The sequence below is a fragment of the Phocoena phocoena genome, chromosome 3 (assembly GCF_963924675.1).
Source record: "Phocoena phocoena chromosome 3, mPhoPho1.1, whole genome shotgun sequence".
In the NCBI taxonomy this organism is placed as follows: Eukaryota; Metazoa; Chordata; class Mammalia; order Artiodactyla; family Phocoenidae; genus Phocoena; species Phocoena phocoena.
The window spans coordinates 101,499,748-101,513,701 of NC_089221.1; the positions used below are offsets into that span (position 1 = coordinate 101,499,748).

General features: G+C 42.1%; 1 protein-coding gene across 2 annotated transcripts in view; it reads left to right on the top strand.

Moving 5' to 3' along the window:
- Positions 1 to 7,203: 7,203 nt before the first annotated feature.
- The window catches only part of SNCAIP (synuclein alpha interacting protein), a 72,865-nt gene continuing 66,114 nt past the window's right edge, over positions 7,204 to 13,954 (top strand). For both annotated transcript variants that reach the window (XM_065873098.1, XM_065873097.1), the window contains exon 1: positions 7,204 to 7,260. In XM_065873098.1, coding sequence (XP_065729170.1) covers positions 7,204 to 7,260 — 57 coding nt within the window. The remainder of the gene's footprint in view (positions 7,261 to 13,954) is intronic.

Consider the following 13,954-nt stretch of genomic DNA (forward strand, 5'->3'; position numbering starts at 1 on the left):
TATGTTAGGTTCACAAAGGTCTATACACTTTTCTTTAATGATCCTCATGCCTATACCATTCTCTTTAGACTCTGCTGGAGAGAGGAAAGAGCAATTTGGAGTTATGGTCTGTGAACACCCAAAACAGTACAATTCAGGACTGAGGATGCCTATGGAATTCTGGCCTAGATGGTTCGGAGCCACGGCCATGTTTCAGAACAGTCTAGGGGGTAAATCAGAAGAGCTCTGGACTTGCTATCGGGAAGTGGTTTGTCTGAGCTGGCTTTACCCCTATTTAGGAGTACATAACCTTGGCCGACACATTCCTGAGTTTTGATGTCTTCAAAATAGGAAAGATATGATTGCAAACTGTGATAGACACCCTCTCCCTCCCTCTCACAGAGTTGTACTTAAGAAAGGTAAAAAAAAATATTTAAGGTGATTTGAAAAAAATTAAATGTTTGATACGGGCGAAGTGTTACCTTACCCCTGCGGTTTTGGCAAGCTGAAATAAGGGAGCAAGACAGACGTATCACCAGAAGCCCCGTGTGTGAGGCGATCACAGAACCTCACTGAGCCTTGGTTTCCTTACCTCCACAGAGGAGATTGTAAAGGTATTTGTCTCCCAGTCTTCGTGAGACGCACAGGAGAGAGTATACGTAAAGGCGCCCAGACCTAGCCCCTGCTAAGAAGTTTTGCTTCACAAATGTTTGTGAGCATTCAAACAGGAAATGCAGCTCCCCTTGCCCCCAAGCTGGAGCAAGCTCAATATATTACTGTACATTGAAGTCTCCTGTTTGATAGCAAATACTCGCTTGTACTTTCTCCAAACATGCCAGAAAAGCTGGTATTCCAACACGTGCTCTGTTTACACCCTGGCTTTGGAAATACCTTCCTGACTGCTGTCCTTACCCATCCACCCTGGCCATCACCCTTTAAGACCCCTTTTTTGAAGCAAAAACAGCAACAGGTGTTAAATCAATGTTACCCATTCTTCTGGAAATCCTGCTTCAGAATTCTCCCCTCCAGGCCTTTGCCCGTGCTGTAACTCTACCTAGAACACTTCGTCCTGCCCCTTTGACTCCCTCACCATTTGAATCCTCACCCTTCAGCTTTCAGCTTAGACCTCACCTGTACGGGTCACAGTTCCCTCCTCTCCAAGGTCTAGGTTAAGTGACTCAGGTTCCTGTGTATTTATTTATTTGTCTCAGCAGGGACCACAGTATACATTTTTTTTTGAATTCCTAGAAAACATACATTGTATCTTTTATTATTTAAATATTGATTTCATTTTTCTCTTCACGGAGGCATTTTTTAAAACATCTTTATTGGTATATAATTGCTTTACACTGTTGTGTTACTTGCTGCTGTATAGCAAAGTGAGTCAGCTATCCGTATACATGTATCCCCATATCCACTCCCTCTTGCATCTCCCTCCCACCCTCCCGATCTCACCCCTCTAGGTAGGACCACAGTATATTGTAACGGCTTGTTTTCTTGTCTATTTCCCCCTTGTACTGAATGCCGCACACTGGCGTGGAGAGTAGTGTTGGTCTTACCCAGCATGTACATGCAGGAATATTCCATAAATGAAGAAGGGGATGAAATCTACACAGCTTGTGCTTTTCCCTTTTCTCCTCATATGTACTTGTTGGCTCTCCTTCAGTTACCTCTTTCCAGTAGAAATTTCTTGCCTCTATCATTTTTCTGCTTCAAGACTAGGCATTTAGTGACTGCCATGCTTCTGGCCACTGTTGAATCAAAGAGTGAAAGAAACTGAGTCCAACATTTGGAATGAGTTGCTTTCTTGCCAGCCAAGCTACCGAGCCAACTGGGGACAACATTTCATATATTCCACTTTTTTCCACCCAAGCCTTCCAGTACGTAGTTTATGATTTTTTTTTTTTTGAACTCTTGTTATATGAAAGGAAGTTCAGTATCTATGTGTAGGCTTCCAAACTGAAAATGTATCCCATTACAAATCTGGCCAAGTGTGTGTGTGTGAGGGTGTAGGCAGCTGCTGTGTTTTCCCAAGTATTGGTGAATTAAAGAGTAAAGAAAGAAGTTGTAATGCAAATCAACCGAGGTTACCTCATCACCGAATGTACCCTGCTCATTTATTTTGACAAGCCCAACTTACTTTTAATTACCAGGCCTCCTAGTACACTGGTAAATGTAGCAATAGTGACTTTGGCAGAAGAGGAGAAATCTGTGTAACATGAGCCTTCAGAATGAGTCCATGCTGACTCTTTATAAATTGGAGTGAGGCAATTCATTTTAAGAAGAATTTCAGTAGAGCAATTTATGTGATATGTGACTGTAGTTACAAATCAGTGAGCCTTTTATGAGCCAAGCACACCAGACTGTGTACATTAAACGAGGGCAGTTTCTCAAAGAAATTCTGTCGGCCACTCTGAGCCATTACCCAACAGATTTTTGTAAGTCTTCATTTGGAATTATTTTCAGAGTCAGTTTTCAAGTCACTATAAAAAAAAATTTTAAATGTCGCCTGAAAATCCTAACACTAGAGGGGGGAGGCTATTTTTTAAATTGATGCCTACTTTTTATTATTCAGTTGGACTCCTAGTTACTTGGAGCTTTTCCCTAAATTGAATCTTCTCTTGAAGGAAGCAGTTGGGCCATCACTGAGGTCACCCATGAGACAGTGACATGGTGTTGATAGACCTATTAGGGCCAGGGCCTCTACTGTACATTTTAATAGGCACTAGAGGGACTTCTGTTCTTGGCAATTTATCAAAACTCTGTGAGAGTAGGAAAAATCCTACAGGCATTATGCACAGTTGACGCTCGTTACTTCTTTGGTCTTTTCCTGCTCTAGCTGACCTCAATTTGGAGTTTGGGTAAAGTTTCTCCCAGTGCCTTGGGCACATCAAGAGAAGGGGTGTGATGTGTCACCAATAGCTTCTACATGGCATTTGGGTCCTAGCCACCTAGGCCTGTGTCCTCACATTCTAATTTTTGTATTCTTTCCCTCCCTATAAGTTTTCCGACCCAACGTAGTAGAGCTAAGCCATTGGAAAATGTTTCCTTTCCCTTTCTCTGCTTTCCCACCTCCTGCCCAATCTCTACCGTCACCTCTCCCCGCACTTAAAAACAGCTTAAACGCATGACATACCTACTCCAGTGCATAACACATTAAAACTTGCCAATGTCAATGAAGAGAAATTAAAAGCCCAACTGAGCTTGAAATGGAATGATTTCAACCAGTCAGCAGTACCTGAGGTGGACAGCTCTGTAAGAGGTGTGCTGAGGGGAGAGGTGTGGCAATACGGGAGAAAGTCCTCGGAGAACCTGGGACCAGTGACTGCAGCTTGCAGGCACAGGGCCGGTGGGACGAGGCTGCAGTACAAATTTATAAATGACTGCGCTCTGAGGTCCCAGAGGGGTCCAGGGCAACTATGATGTGTAGCAGTAAAAGTCTCATGTAAAGGCTTTTAAGCTGGACTGCCCTTTCTGGGGACACTGAGGTGTCAACCCACTCTTACCGGCCTTGAGCAGGGTTGGCCTTCTTACATCCAAGCTTTCGGGCCGGCCACGTGGAGGATGGTCTCGGTCTTTTTCTGGGCTTGTCATTGGCACAGCTTCCGCCCTCCCCCCAGTCACAATAGTGAAGTGGCACCGTGTAACTGCACAACGCCAATGACAACAAGGCAAGGACCTCTTCTTCCTCAGGCTGTAAAGTGAAGGAAATGTAATCCCCGCCTTGTAGCATTTTATGATGTTTGTGAAGGTTTTCTTTTTCTCATACTAAGAGATAAAGTGGAGGTTGTAGAAAAGCACAAATTGTAACATGCTGGTAGTTTACGGGTAAGAAATTTCGTTTTACTGCTGTTGCGGTATGAGAATTTAAAACAATTGTAGAATACAAATCCAACGTTAGAATACAAATGAAGGAAATAGCGTTTGGCAGAAGGCACCAATAAGGAAAGGGAGGAGGGTGGCACTTCATGTTTCATACTGGATTCCTTTGAAGGGTCAAAGACTCAAATGCCCCCAGAGCCAGGCAGGATGTGTGGATGAGGAGAGCCGATGGGGGGTGGGAGTGTGGGGGGACCTGGGGAGCACATGCCCCGTAGACAGGGCAGCTGCAGCTCAGCTATAGCCCATTGTTATCATGGGGAATGCAGACCTGTGCCCCCAGACCTCCAGATATTTTTTAAGTGAAGCCAGAAATCGAGACTCTTATGTGAAAGCACCAAAGGGCTACAAGTTGGCAACAGAGTCAATTTTTTGGAAACACTGCTAGGGCCAAACACATCACGTCTGTGGACCAGACTTGGCCCCTGGGCCTCTGGTCTGTGCCCTCTGTAGCTGTGCATTCCATCGGTGCCTGTGTGTCAGTCAGAAACGGGGGCTCGCTGGGTCCCACTCGCTGGGTCCCACTGGGTGTGTGGGGTGAGGCAGTGCCTGACGTGCACAATGAGAAAAGCACCCACAGCCCAGCTCAGTTTCCTTATCATGTTGGATTATTTGCAACAGCTGCTCTAAACCTGGCCTCATCCCCTCCAGTCACATCCCAATTCTTCAGAAGGGAGTGCTCGAGGGTGCTATGTGCTCAGTGGAAGGGCAGTTGGAGAAGGAAGAGGCAATATAATGATCCCTGGGACAACCATGGACTCACCCTCCAGTGAAAAGAAGCAATTGATGTTGGGAATGTGGCCAGGATCGGTGAACCACAGGGATCTCTGTACCTTATAAACGAGAACGTAATACTTTCCAAGTGGCACCTTGAAAGAAAGAAGCATTGAAACTAGACAAACGGAATTGTGTTGTCGATAGAATAAGGCATGTTAAAGGAGATGGCCACATATGGGAGTCCATCGGGAAGTAAAGGAGAATCCTGTATGCCTTGGACCACTTAGTCTGAGGCAGGACCGTCCAACCCACTGAGATAAATATGACCTTCCTATAATGGGCTGGCACTGCTATAACTCTTATATGCTGTTCTGTAGAATAAACAATCTCACTACCAACCTCCAAATCCAAATATAAAGACTCTGTGCCTTGGTGTCATGATTTATATTATCCACTGGATATGTTCCATTAGAATGTCTATGCTCAAAGGGAAATTGCTCTTCATGTTGTTAAACACACCTCAAACAGGGCCTCAACGATTACTTGTTAATATGCTTAGTTAAGATGTGTCCATTTGCATTTTGTATTTAGTCTTGTATTTCTATATATTTAGAGATCCGCTTGGTCCCCAGATTTGACTCATGTTTTTCTACTTCATCTCGCGTTTCCCTGTTTGTGGTGATACTGCGCTTGTCTGTACCCCATCCCGACACCCAGAATCATCTTTGTGTTCACCAAAGCCTTGGGAACAGTCTGTAAATCAACAGTTCAATGTGGAGTACAGACTTAGTGCAAAGAAATTGGATTGGGAGAAAGTCTGTTAGTTGACAAGTTGGAATCCAGAGTCTGGATTGTCTCAGAATCTACCAGAATGGAAGAGAAAGTTATTCTGAGTAATTTGCAAGTATGAGTGTGTACATTTTTCTCTGAAAAGCTTTGTGAGGCTTAGAGGAAAAGTGATATATTTTTGCACCAAGAAATTTGTTTAAGAACCAATTTTTATATTTCTATAAATAATAAAATTTAATTTAGGTATCAAAGACAAATTGGTTTTCGTTTTATTTTAAACTTTACTGTGATTTCAGAAGAACGTTTAATATTTATTCTAAATGGATAATCACATTTGTACATGGTAGTAGCATCCTAATTGGTTTTATTTTAAACTTTACTGTGATTTCAGAAGAACGTTTAATATTTATTTTAAATGGATAATCACATTTGTACATGGTAGTAGCATCCTAATTCTTTTTTGGATCAACTCCGTATCCACTATAATTAAAAATATGTAAAAATGGTATATGCGTGTGGGAAGGGAAGGAAGGGGGAAGCACTGAAAATTGAGTCAAGTCATGGGTTTGAGGTATGGAACGGAGAGTGGTTTCCCCCCTTTGCCGCAATTATGCTATTTCTGTAAATTTTTTAAAAACCTCAAAATGAGAAATCAGTGCCTTCAGAGTTAGTTTCCTTTTAAAAACTAGGTATTTTTACATTCTTGATCTTATATCATAAGCTCATTTTCATCAGCCTAGATTTATTTTCCCTTTCCAATAATGTACTCCTTACTCTTTGGCAAGGTACGCCTTCCCCTTTGGCAAGGTACCCCTTCATTAGAGATCCGAAAGAGAAAAAAGTAAATTATTTCGGATACTCAAGTCTGAGTACATAAGACAGTTTTTATAATAAGAAAGACAAGTTACGGGAAATGGAATCTTTTTCGATATCTGAGAGTTTGCTCTGCGGAAGATAACTGCACCCCAAGGCACTGCCAGGAGATCTATATTTCTGTTCCTGACATCTGTAGGTACCACTGCCACTGCCAATGGTGATGAGGATAAGTGGTGGGAAAATGAACTGGGAGGTGATATATCTTCCTTGACAGATTTAAAGAACTGCCACAGGCAGCCCCAAGGCAAGTGCTGACTGAGGACATTCTGGCGCCTGTGTCGGGTCACTCTGGCATTGGCAGGCAAAGCTGTTAGAAGCAGGGGGCGATGCAATAACTCTGTGGTTTAAATCTCTGCTTAGATCCTTTTTCTGAGGGGGTGAACTGGAGGTTGTACTACAAATTCTGAAATATTCATTATTGTTGGTAAGTTAGTATCTGCCTTGTCCTTGTGTTATTACCGTGGAGATCCAGTATTCATTACTCCATGCCCAGGATCCAAAGATATGCCCACATAAACATTTGAATATGGTTGTCCTAAGATTTCAAGGTTTGCTCCCCATCCTCGAAGCCCCTGCATTCACCCAAGGTGTAGTGGTGGATGTGGGCTGAGTCAATCTTAATATTGATCACAAGGGGAGAATCTGACCTGAGTTACTGCTCTGGCAAAGACAAACAGGCACAAATGCAATATGGCGAAGGACCATGGCTGCTCCCTAGGGAGCCTCCTGGGGAGCCTGGAGGAGCTGTGCTTACTGCTTCTGGAGAACCAAGCTGGGGACATTCAAAGGGAGGAAGTGTGCTCAAAGGCAGCCCTTGCACCCAGTGACTTTTCTCACTTTGTCTAAATATAAATGTGCTTTTTGGTTATAAAACAGCTAACCGTTTTGCTTTTCTTTTGTGCTTCTGTCGGGTCCAGGACTTTATAAGGATTTGACCTTACTCAAAATGTGCAAAGAAGAATGATGGAAGCCCCTGAATACCTTGATTTGGATGAAATTGACTTCAGTGATGACATCTCTGTAAGTATTGCTACTTGCAAGCAATGCTTTCAGGAGATTCCGCCTTCATCTATATTGGGCTCCTTTCTCTGTTGTAGTCTGTATATCCTAAACTCTTCCAACCACGTTTAGAAATTGACAGCAAAAATCCTGCCGTGGCAGACAAAGTGTGGCTTGGGGGCCTCCTGGACCAGGAGTGACTCCCACTTAATTTTGTGTGAGCTTGGGTGAGAAAGACATTTAACCTCACTGGGCCTCCCCTTCCTAATCTGTTTCATTGTCGTCAAAATTATTCATTGAGTAAATTTATAAAGTGCCTGCATATGGTAGGCACCTTCATAAATTTACTTATGTACATAATTAACCCTATCGATGTTAATCTCTTTTATATGACTGGCTGTGCCACAGCCAGCATGCTGTAGCGTTCACAAGGACACAGACTGAAGGATGGCCAAGTTATTAATTTATGAACAATAAGAGCTTCCAGTCACTGGAGCTTTCAAAACACAGGTTGGACACCTGTGGGTGGGAATACTGAGGAAGAGTCATGTGTTGATAAAGGACAGGACAGGCTGACCACTGAGGCCCTGCTTAATACTGTAATGCTGTGGGCTGATGAGCTTCTTAGTTCCCACAACACTCACAGACTTCCTGCTGCCTCCAGCCTAACTCCTGGCAGCTGTGAGTGGATGGTCTGCCTGCCCTTTGCTCAGAGCTGCTTGTGACTTACCCTGGGCCACGTGATCTCTTCTGCCAAAGGCCAACCAGCAAACCTACTGGCCGCTCAAACCCTAGCCCAGTTGCGCTGACTCACAAGACTATGTGATGAGAAGATTGCTGTTTCTGGACTAGCTATGTAACTTTTCTTCCCAGGACCTCCAAGGGTACACTTTCTGACCGACCTTTCCATTGATTTCTCAGTTTTTGGTCACCACTGGCAATTGTCTCAAAAATATAAGCTTTAAGGCGCCTCTGGCAGCAGTGTTATTCTTCTAATTTACTCCCTACCTTGAAGTAAAATATGCATACTCTATGCAAGAATTGGATTCCTGGGATGCATTTGAAGAATCACCTATTTAATGGATGAATCTTCCTACCTTTCCCTATTTGTGAATTCAGCCTTTCCCTCCTTCAGCTTCCAGACAACTTTTATTAGTCCTCATTAAGGCTAATGTGAAATGAGTGGTATCTCTCTCTCTCTCTCTCTCTCTCTCTCTCCCTCTCCCTCTCCCTCTCCCTCTCCCTCTCCCCCTCCCTTTTTAAATCACTGTGCTTGACTTAAATGTGGATCAGAGCATGGTTCTTTTATAACCACTCCCCTCCAGGTATTTTGAGCTGGCTGGGGAAAAGCAAGAAAAGTGAATGATGATGTGAGAGGTGGGGGTAGGGTGGAATGTGTTTCAGAAAGGGGCATATGTTATGATTATCAATTCAGGGTAGCTCTGTGAGCCTTGATAATGAAGTTGCATTTTAAGAGCATAGGCTGTGAAGGCACCAGTCCGGGCTCCAACCTCGTTCTGACCTTTGCTGGCTGGAACACAGTAACTTCGTCTCTCTGAGATACCCACCTCATTTTTAAGATTGTTTTGAGGATGGAGTGAAATAATAATATATGGAAAGCACTTATCTTGGCACACAGTAAGTTGCTCTTAAAAATGGTAGCTTTTGTTATTATTTCAATGAATACTACAATAATATTTATATGACCAATGGTGAAGGAAGAACTCCAGGGAAAAGACCAGGCATCATGTCAAGACTTTGAGAACACACAATAGAGCAGTTATATTTACAGAAGAGTCATCTGGCAGCAGCCCTTAATTTAGATGAATTAGGAGTCTCCACTTGCAAGATAATAAAATATGTTAAGCAATAACTGAAGCTGTTTAGCAAATTGGGATTCAAAATTATGCAATACTTGAGCTTCTATAACCTGACCACTCAAACATAAGTAAAGATCTCCATCTGTAATTGTGTAACTGCACTCAAACGTCCCCCCTTTAAATAGATTCCCATTGTTTGTATCTTTAACCTGCATTGAAACTGAAATCAGAAAGGAAAAAAAATGAAATTGCATAGAATTGTTAAAATAATAATAATGGTTAACATTGAGCTCTTCCCAGGGGATAGGCATTATCTTATTTAATCCTGTGAAGTAGGGAGTATTATTATCTTCCTTTTACAGATGAGGAAACTGAGGTGTGGAGATGTTACATAACTTGTCCGGGCTCACCCACCTACTTAGAAGCGCTGTCTTTGGAATATCAACTTTTAGCCCCAGTACTTGGGTCGGCTTTACCCATCGCTGGGGAACATTTGGCAATACCTGGAGACATTTTTGATTGTCATACCTGGGGAGGTATTCCTGGCATCTGGTGGGTAGGGAGCAGAGATGCATCTAAACATCCTGCAATGCCCAAGAAAATCCCCTACAACGAAGAATTATCTGGCCTAAAATGTGGGCAGTACTGAGGATAGGCAATCCTGGTCTATTTTAATCCACTTAAAACTAAAGAAACTCTACTTTACCTGGCAACCTCTGTGACATGGTAGATTATTTTATAATAGTTCCGCTTCATCCAGGTTCAACACCTTAAATGTGCCAGAATCATTGCTCTACATAATGTCTTCATGGGAAAAGCAGTAGGGATAACCTCTGAAATATTGAAGTGATTGGTCTCTGTCTGTTTAGGTAACCTAGGAACAATAAATTTACCACTGCTTTAGGGGCTAAACGGAGACAATTCAGATGCTAACACGGGGGAAAAAAAAAACCCACGCCATTATGTGTTCAGTTTTGCTAATTCACTGGCATAACAAGAAATGTAGTCTCCCAGAAACATGCCTGTATTGTTAGGATTCTGTAAACCTCCTTTTCTGACAGCCCTTAAGCTTCTTTCCTGGTTTAGTGGCAGGAAGGGGGAAGGAAAATGCACAATACATTTGAACAAGATGTTTACAAAAAAGATGCCCGAGTTTAAAACTCCTCTTCTTACTCTCCAGCGATAGCCTTTTTACATATTACAGGGTTTCCGTTTCATGATTCTCCCCTCTGGTCGTGAGCCTGGCTCTTGTTTTAATTTAAACACAAGCTGTATATTGGTACAGAAAACAGCTAGAACTGTTTTTTTGCCTTTACCTAATGAAACAAAACACAGAAGGCAATCAAATTATTTTGAAGTTTCCCAGACTCAAAAATAATGCTCATCTTTTGCAAAATGCAGAGTTTAAACTATACATTCTTGTAACCCTGCCATCTAAAAGGGTAGAACATTGTGCAATAACTGAGGATCAGTGAAGGAGAGATGACAACACACATAAACATACGAGTTCAAAGTTGGGCTTTTCTGTCTCTGCAAATGTGTTTACAGATTTCCTTCTTTATTCCTATGGAAGCCATCTCTTTCTGTCTTAAAAAAGAGAAATGCTCTGGAATATTATTTTAACATAGGGTTCTTGGTAGACATGATGTATTTTTTTCTAATTTGTTTATTTATTTATATTTATTTTTGGCTGCGTTGGGTCTTCATTGCTGCACTAACTAGAGAAAGCCTGCAAGTTTTCTTGCAGCAAGCAGGGGCTACTCTTCGTTGTGGAGCGTGGGCTCTAGGCACGTGGGCTTCAGTAGTTGTGGCTCACGGGGTCTAGAGCACAGGCTCAGTAGTTGTGGCGCATGGGCTTAATTGCTCTGCGGCATGTGGTATCTTCCCGGACCAAGGCTCGAACCCGTGTCCCCTGCATTGGCAGGCAGATCCTTAACCACTGTGCCACCAGGGAAGTGTCCCCCGTGATGTATTTATTTTATGAAGAGAGGCCAATTTGCTGTCCTCAAAAATAGGATTATACACAGGACTGAATAAAGCAGAGGCCAAACCACAGACCCACTGCAGCGAGCGCTCCACTCGTGAGCCATCAAATGTTGGCCATGCCATGCACCGACTGAACTCTTTAAACACTGGTCCTGTTTAAGCCTCACATCAAGTCTGCGAGGCAAGCCCTATTTTTATCCCCTGTTTGGCCGATGAAAAAATGAGGCTTAGAGAGAGAGTCTGACTTTCACAAGGTTATAGGTAGGTAAGTGGCCGGGCCAGGATTTCGATACAGAACTGTTTGACTGTGTTACTCTTTCTCTTCTGAGCAACTTGGTTGAGTAGAATCATCTCTGGACCAGTCATCTCACCCATCACTATCCCCAACTGTCATTGAAGCAATTGCAAAGTGCTTTTTGGAAGTAAGGGAGTTGGTATATAGTGTAAATAAATAAAATGAAAACAAGCTAAGAGAACTTAAGCAAGTCTCTTAATTTTATTGTTCCTCAACTTTTCCATCTGTAAAACAATAATAATCCATCTCTACCTAGCATCCTGTATTTTGTGGAGAAAGTATGAAAATTTATGTATATGTACATATGTAAACATACACACCCATATTTAAATACAGACACAAATACATGTATATATATATGTGCGTCTGTATACAAATGCCTACATGTACATATAAACATGTACAGGTAAATAGACACACACACATATGTGCACACACACATAAATAGAATTAAGTGCAATGCTGTATTCCTCAGCACAGGAAATTTTGTTGCCTTTCTGTGTCACCATGACTGCGGCTTTGGTGAAAGTTGACAGTTTTGGAAATTGCATAGCCTATGTTTTGTGCAAATCAAATGAGATCAAGATAAATAAGTGTCCTTCTACTTTATTATCCCCTTTGACCCAAGCCCTTGCAACCCAGAGTAGTAGCACAGACTTATGTGGATTCATTTTCCTAAGGTGCTTAAATCACTGGTAGAAAAATAACTTCTTACAGCAAATAAATCTCACTCTCAGTGAGTTACATTTTCCCATCCCACAGACTGGGCATCTCTTGCACTAAAATACCTGACCCCCTCTGTTTTGTGTGCACTACCTTTTGCTCAAGTCATTCCACTAACGCTTCCCAGATTTCATTACATTCTGACCAAGAGCTGCTTCACAGCAGTGGGAGACCTTGAGAAAGGGTGTGTAAGGCTTATCACAGTGGACTTAGACGCTGAGTTAGGGAGGGTAAAGAATACAGCTTTTGTTCCAGTTTTAGGTGTGAAAAAGACTAGAAGGATATTCAAGATGCAGAGAACCTGGCTTGCCCCTCCTCTCTAGCAAGGGATAGGTCTAAGATCCTATTATCCTTTCCTCTTTGCTTCCTAGAATGTGACCAAGACGTTTAGGTGGCCTCTGACTGCCTCCATCCCTTCTTCGCTTCGTCCCCGTCAATCAGCCCTGCCCTTCCAAGCCATCATCGTGCTTACTTTAAACTTACTTATATTTAAACTTTTCTTAGTGCTTCTCAGTAGGATCTAGTTTCATCAGCTTTTCAAAATGACCCAACATTTTTCAGTATTCTTTTTGCAATATCTTGTATTCAAGTCTCAGTTACCTCTCATTGGTCCCCTCTCCAGCCTCCCCACTATCCAAAACCTCACACTTGTTCTAATATTATATATGTGTTACCATTTTCTTAATAGCTGCCAGGAAAGGAATTAGGAATAATCTAATCCAGGCAAAATGAGTTGTAAATTCATGTCCCATAACTACTCTTAGAGTCCAGGTCTAGAACCCAGGTCCTCAGACTCCGAATCTTGGACCTGACTGATATCTCTACCTGAGGTGGTAGAGAGCAACCTTATGGATAGAGTGATTTCCAAGAAGAATGAGGAGCTGCCAGATTTTTTAATTTGCTGTTCTCTCACTTTGCAGATGGCCCTGAACGTCCTCATCTTGCCCAATAGTCATGGCATTTATTAGATTGACTATGCAGGTTATTTATACAAACTATTTACCATTTATGAACAACTAGATTTTATGTCAGTCTACTCAACAGGCATGTATTCAACATTTACAGTGCACCAGGCATGGTTCTAGGCTTGGCGTGAATGACACAGACTTGTTCTGTGCTCTCACAGAGTTTACAATACCCTATGATAACGATTGAGCATATTATGAAATGCCAGATTAACTTAATAGTAGGTTACATTTAATCACAATATCAAACTCCATTCTTGACAGTCAGTCTTTATATGTTGGTAGTGATTAATTATTGGCCCACATTTAAAACCAGGCAATCATGGAGGTCAAACAAGATGTAAAGCCAGCCGTCTATCTGCCTTACCGTGAGATAACTTTCTTTTCTAAGTCTTTTGTAATTTTTGCCTCAATAGTTACCATTATTTTGGCTTCATTTCTAAATGCTTATTTTTGATACTTTTTAATTAAATGATAATAGTAACTAACATTTATTGAACACATACTATGCATCAGACACTATTCCTGATGTTTTCCATTATTAGCTGAAAATCTTCACAGCCACATTCTGATGTAGATACCATGAGTACCTGTTTACAGATGAAGAAACTGATGATAGACAGAGATGGAGTAACTAAGTTTAATTAGCTAGAAAATGGTGAAGCCAGGCTATAACGTGTAGTCTAGCTCTGGAATCCATGTATGTAACCACGGTGTTGAAAATGACTTCTGCCCAGTCCCTTGGTCACCTGTGGCCACCCTCATTCACCCCCGTCTTTTCCCATCCATGACCACTTCTCACAGCAGGTGAGGATCATTCAGTACTATGCTCTCATCACCTTCACCAATGTGGATCTTAATCTTTTGGCTGACTACACATATTACAATATATGTAGCATTACAGTAGAGTCATTCCTGGCATACTC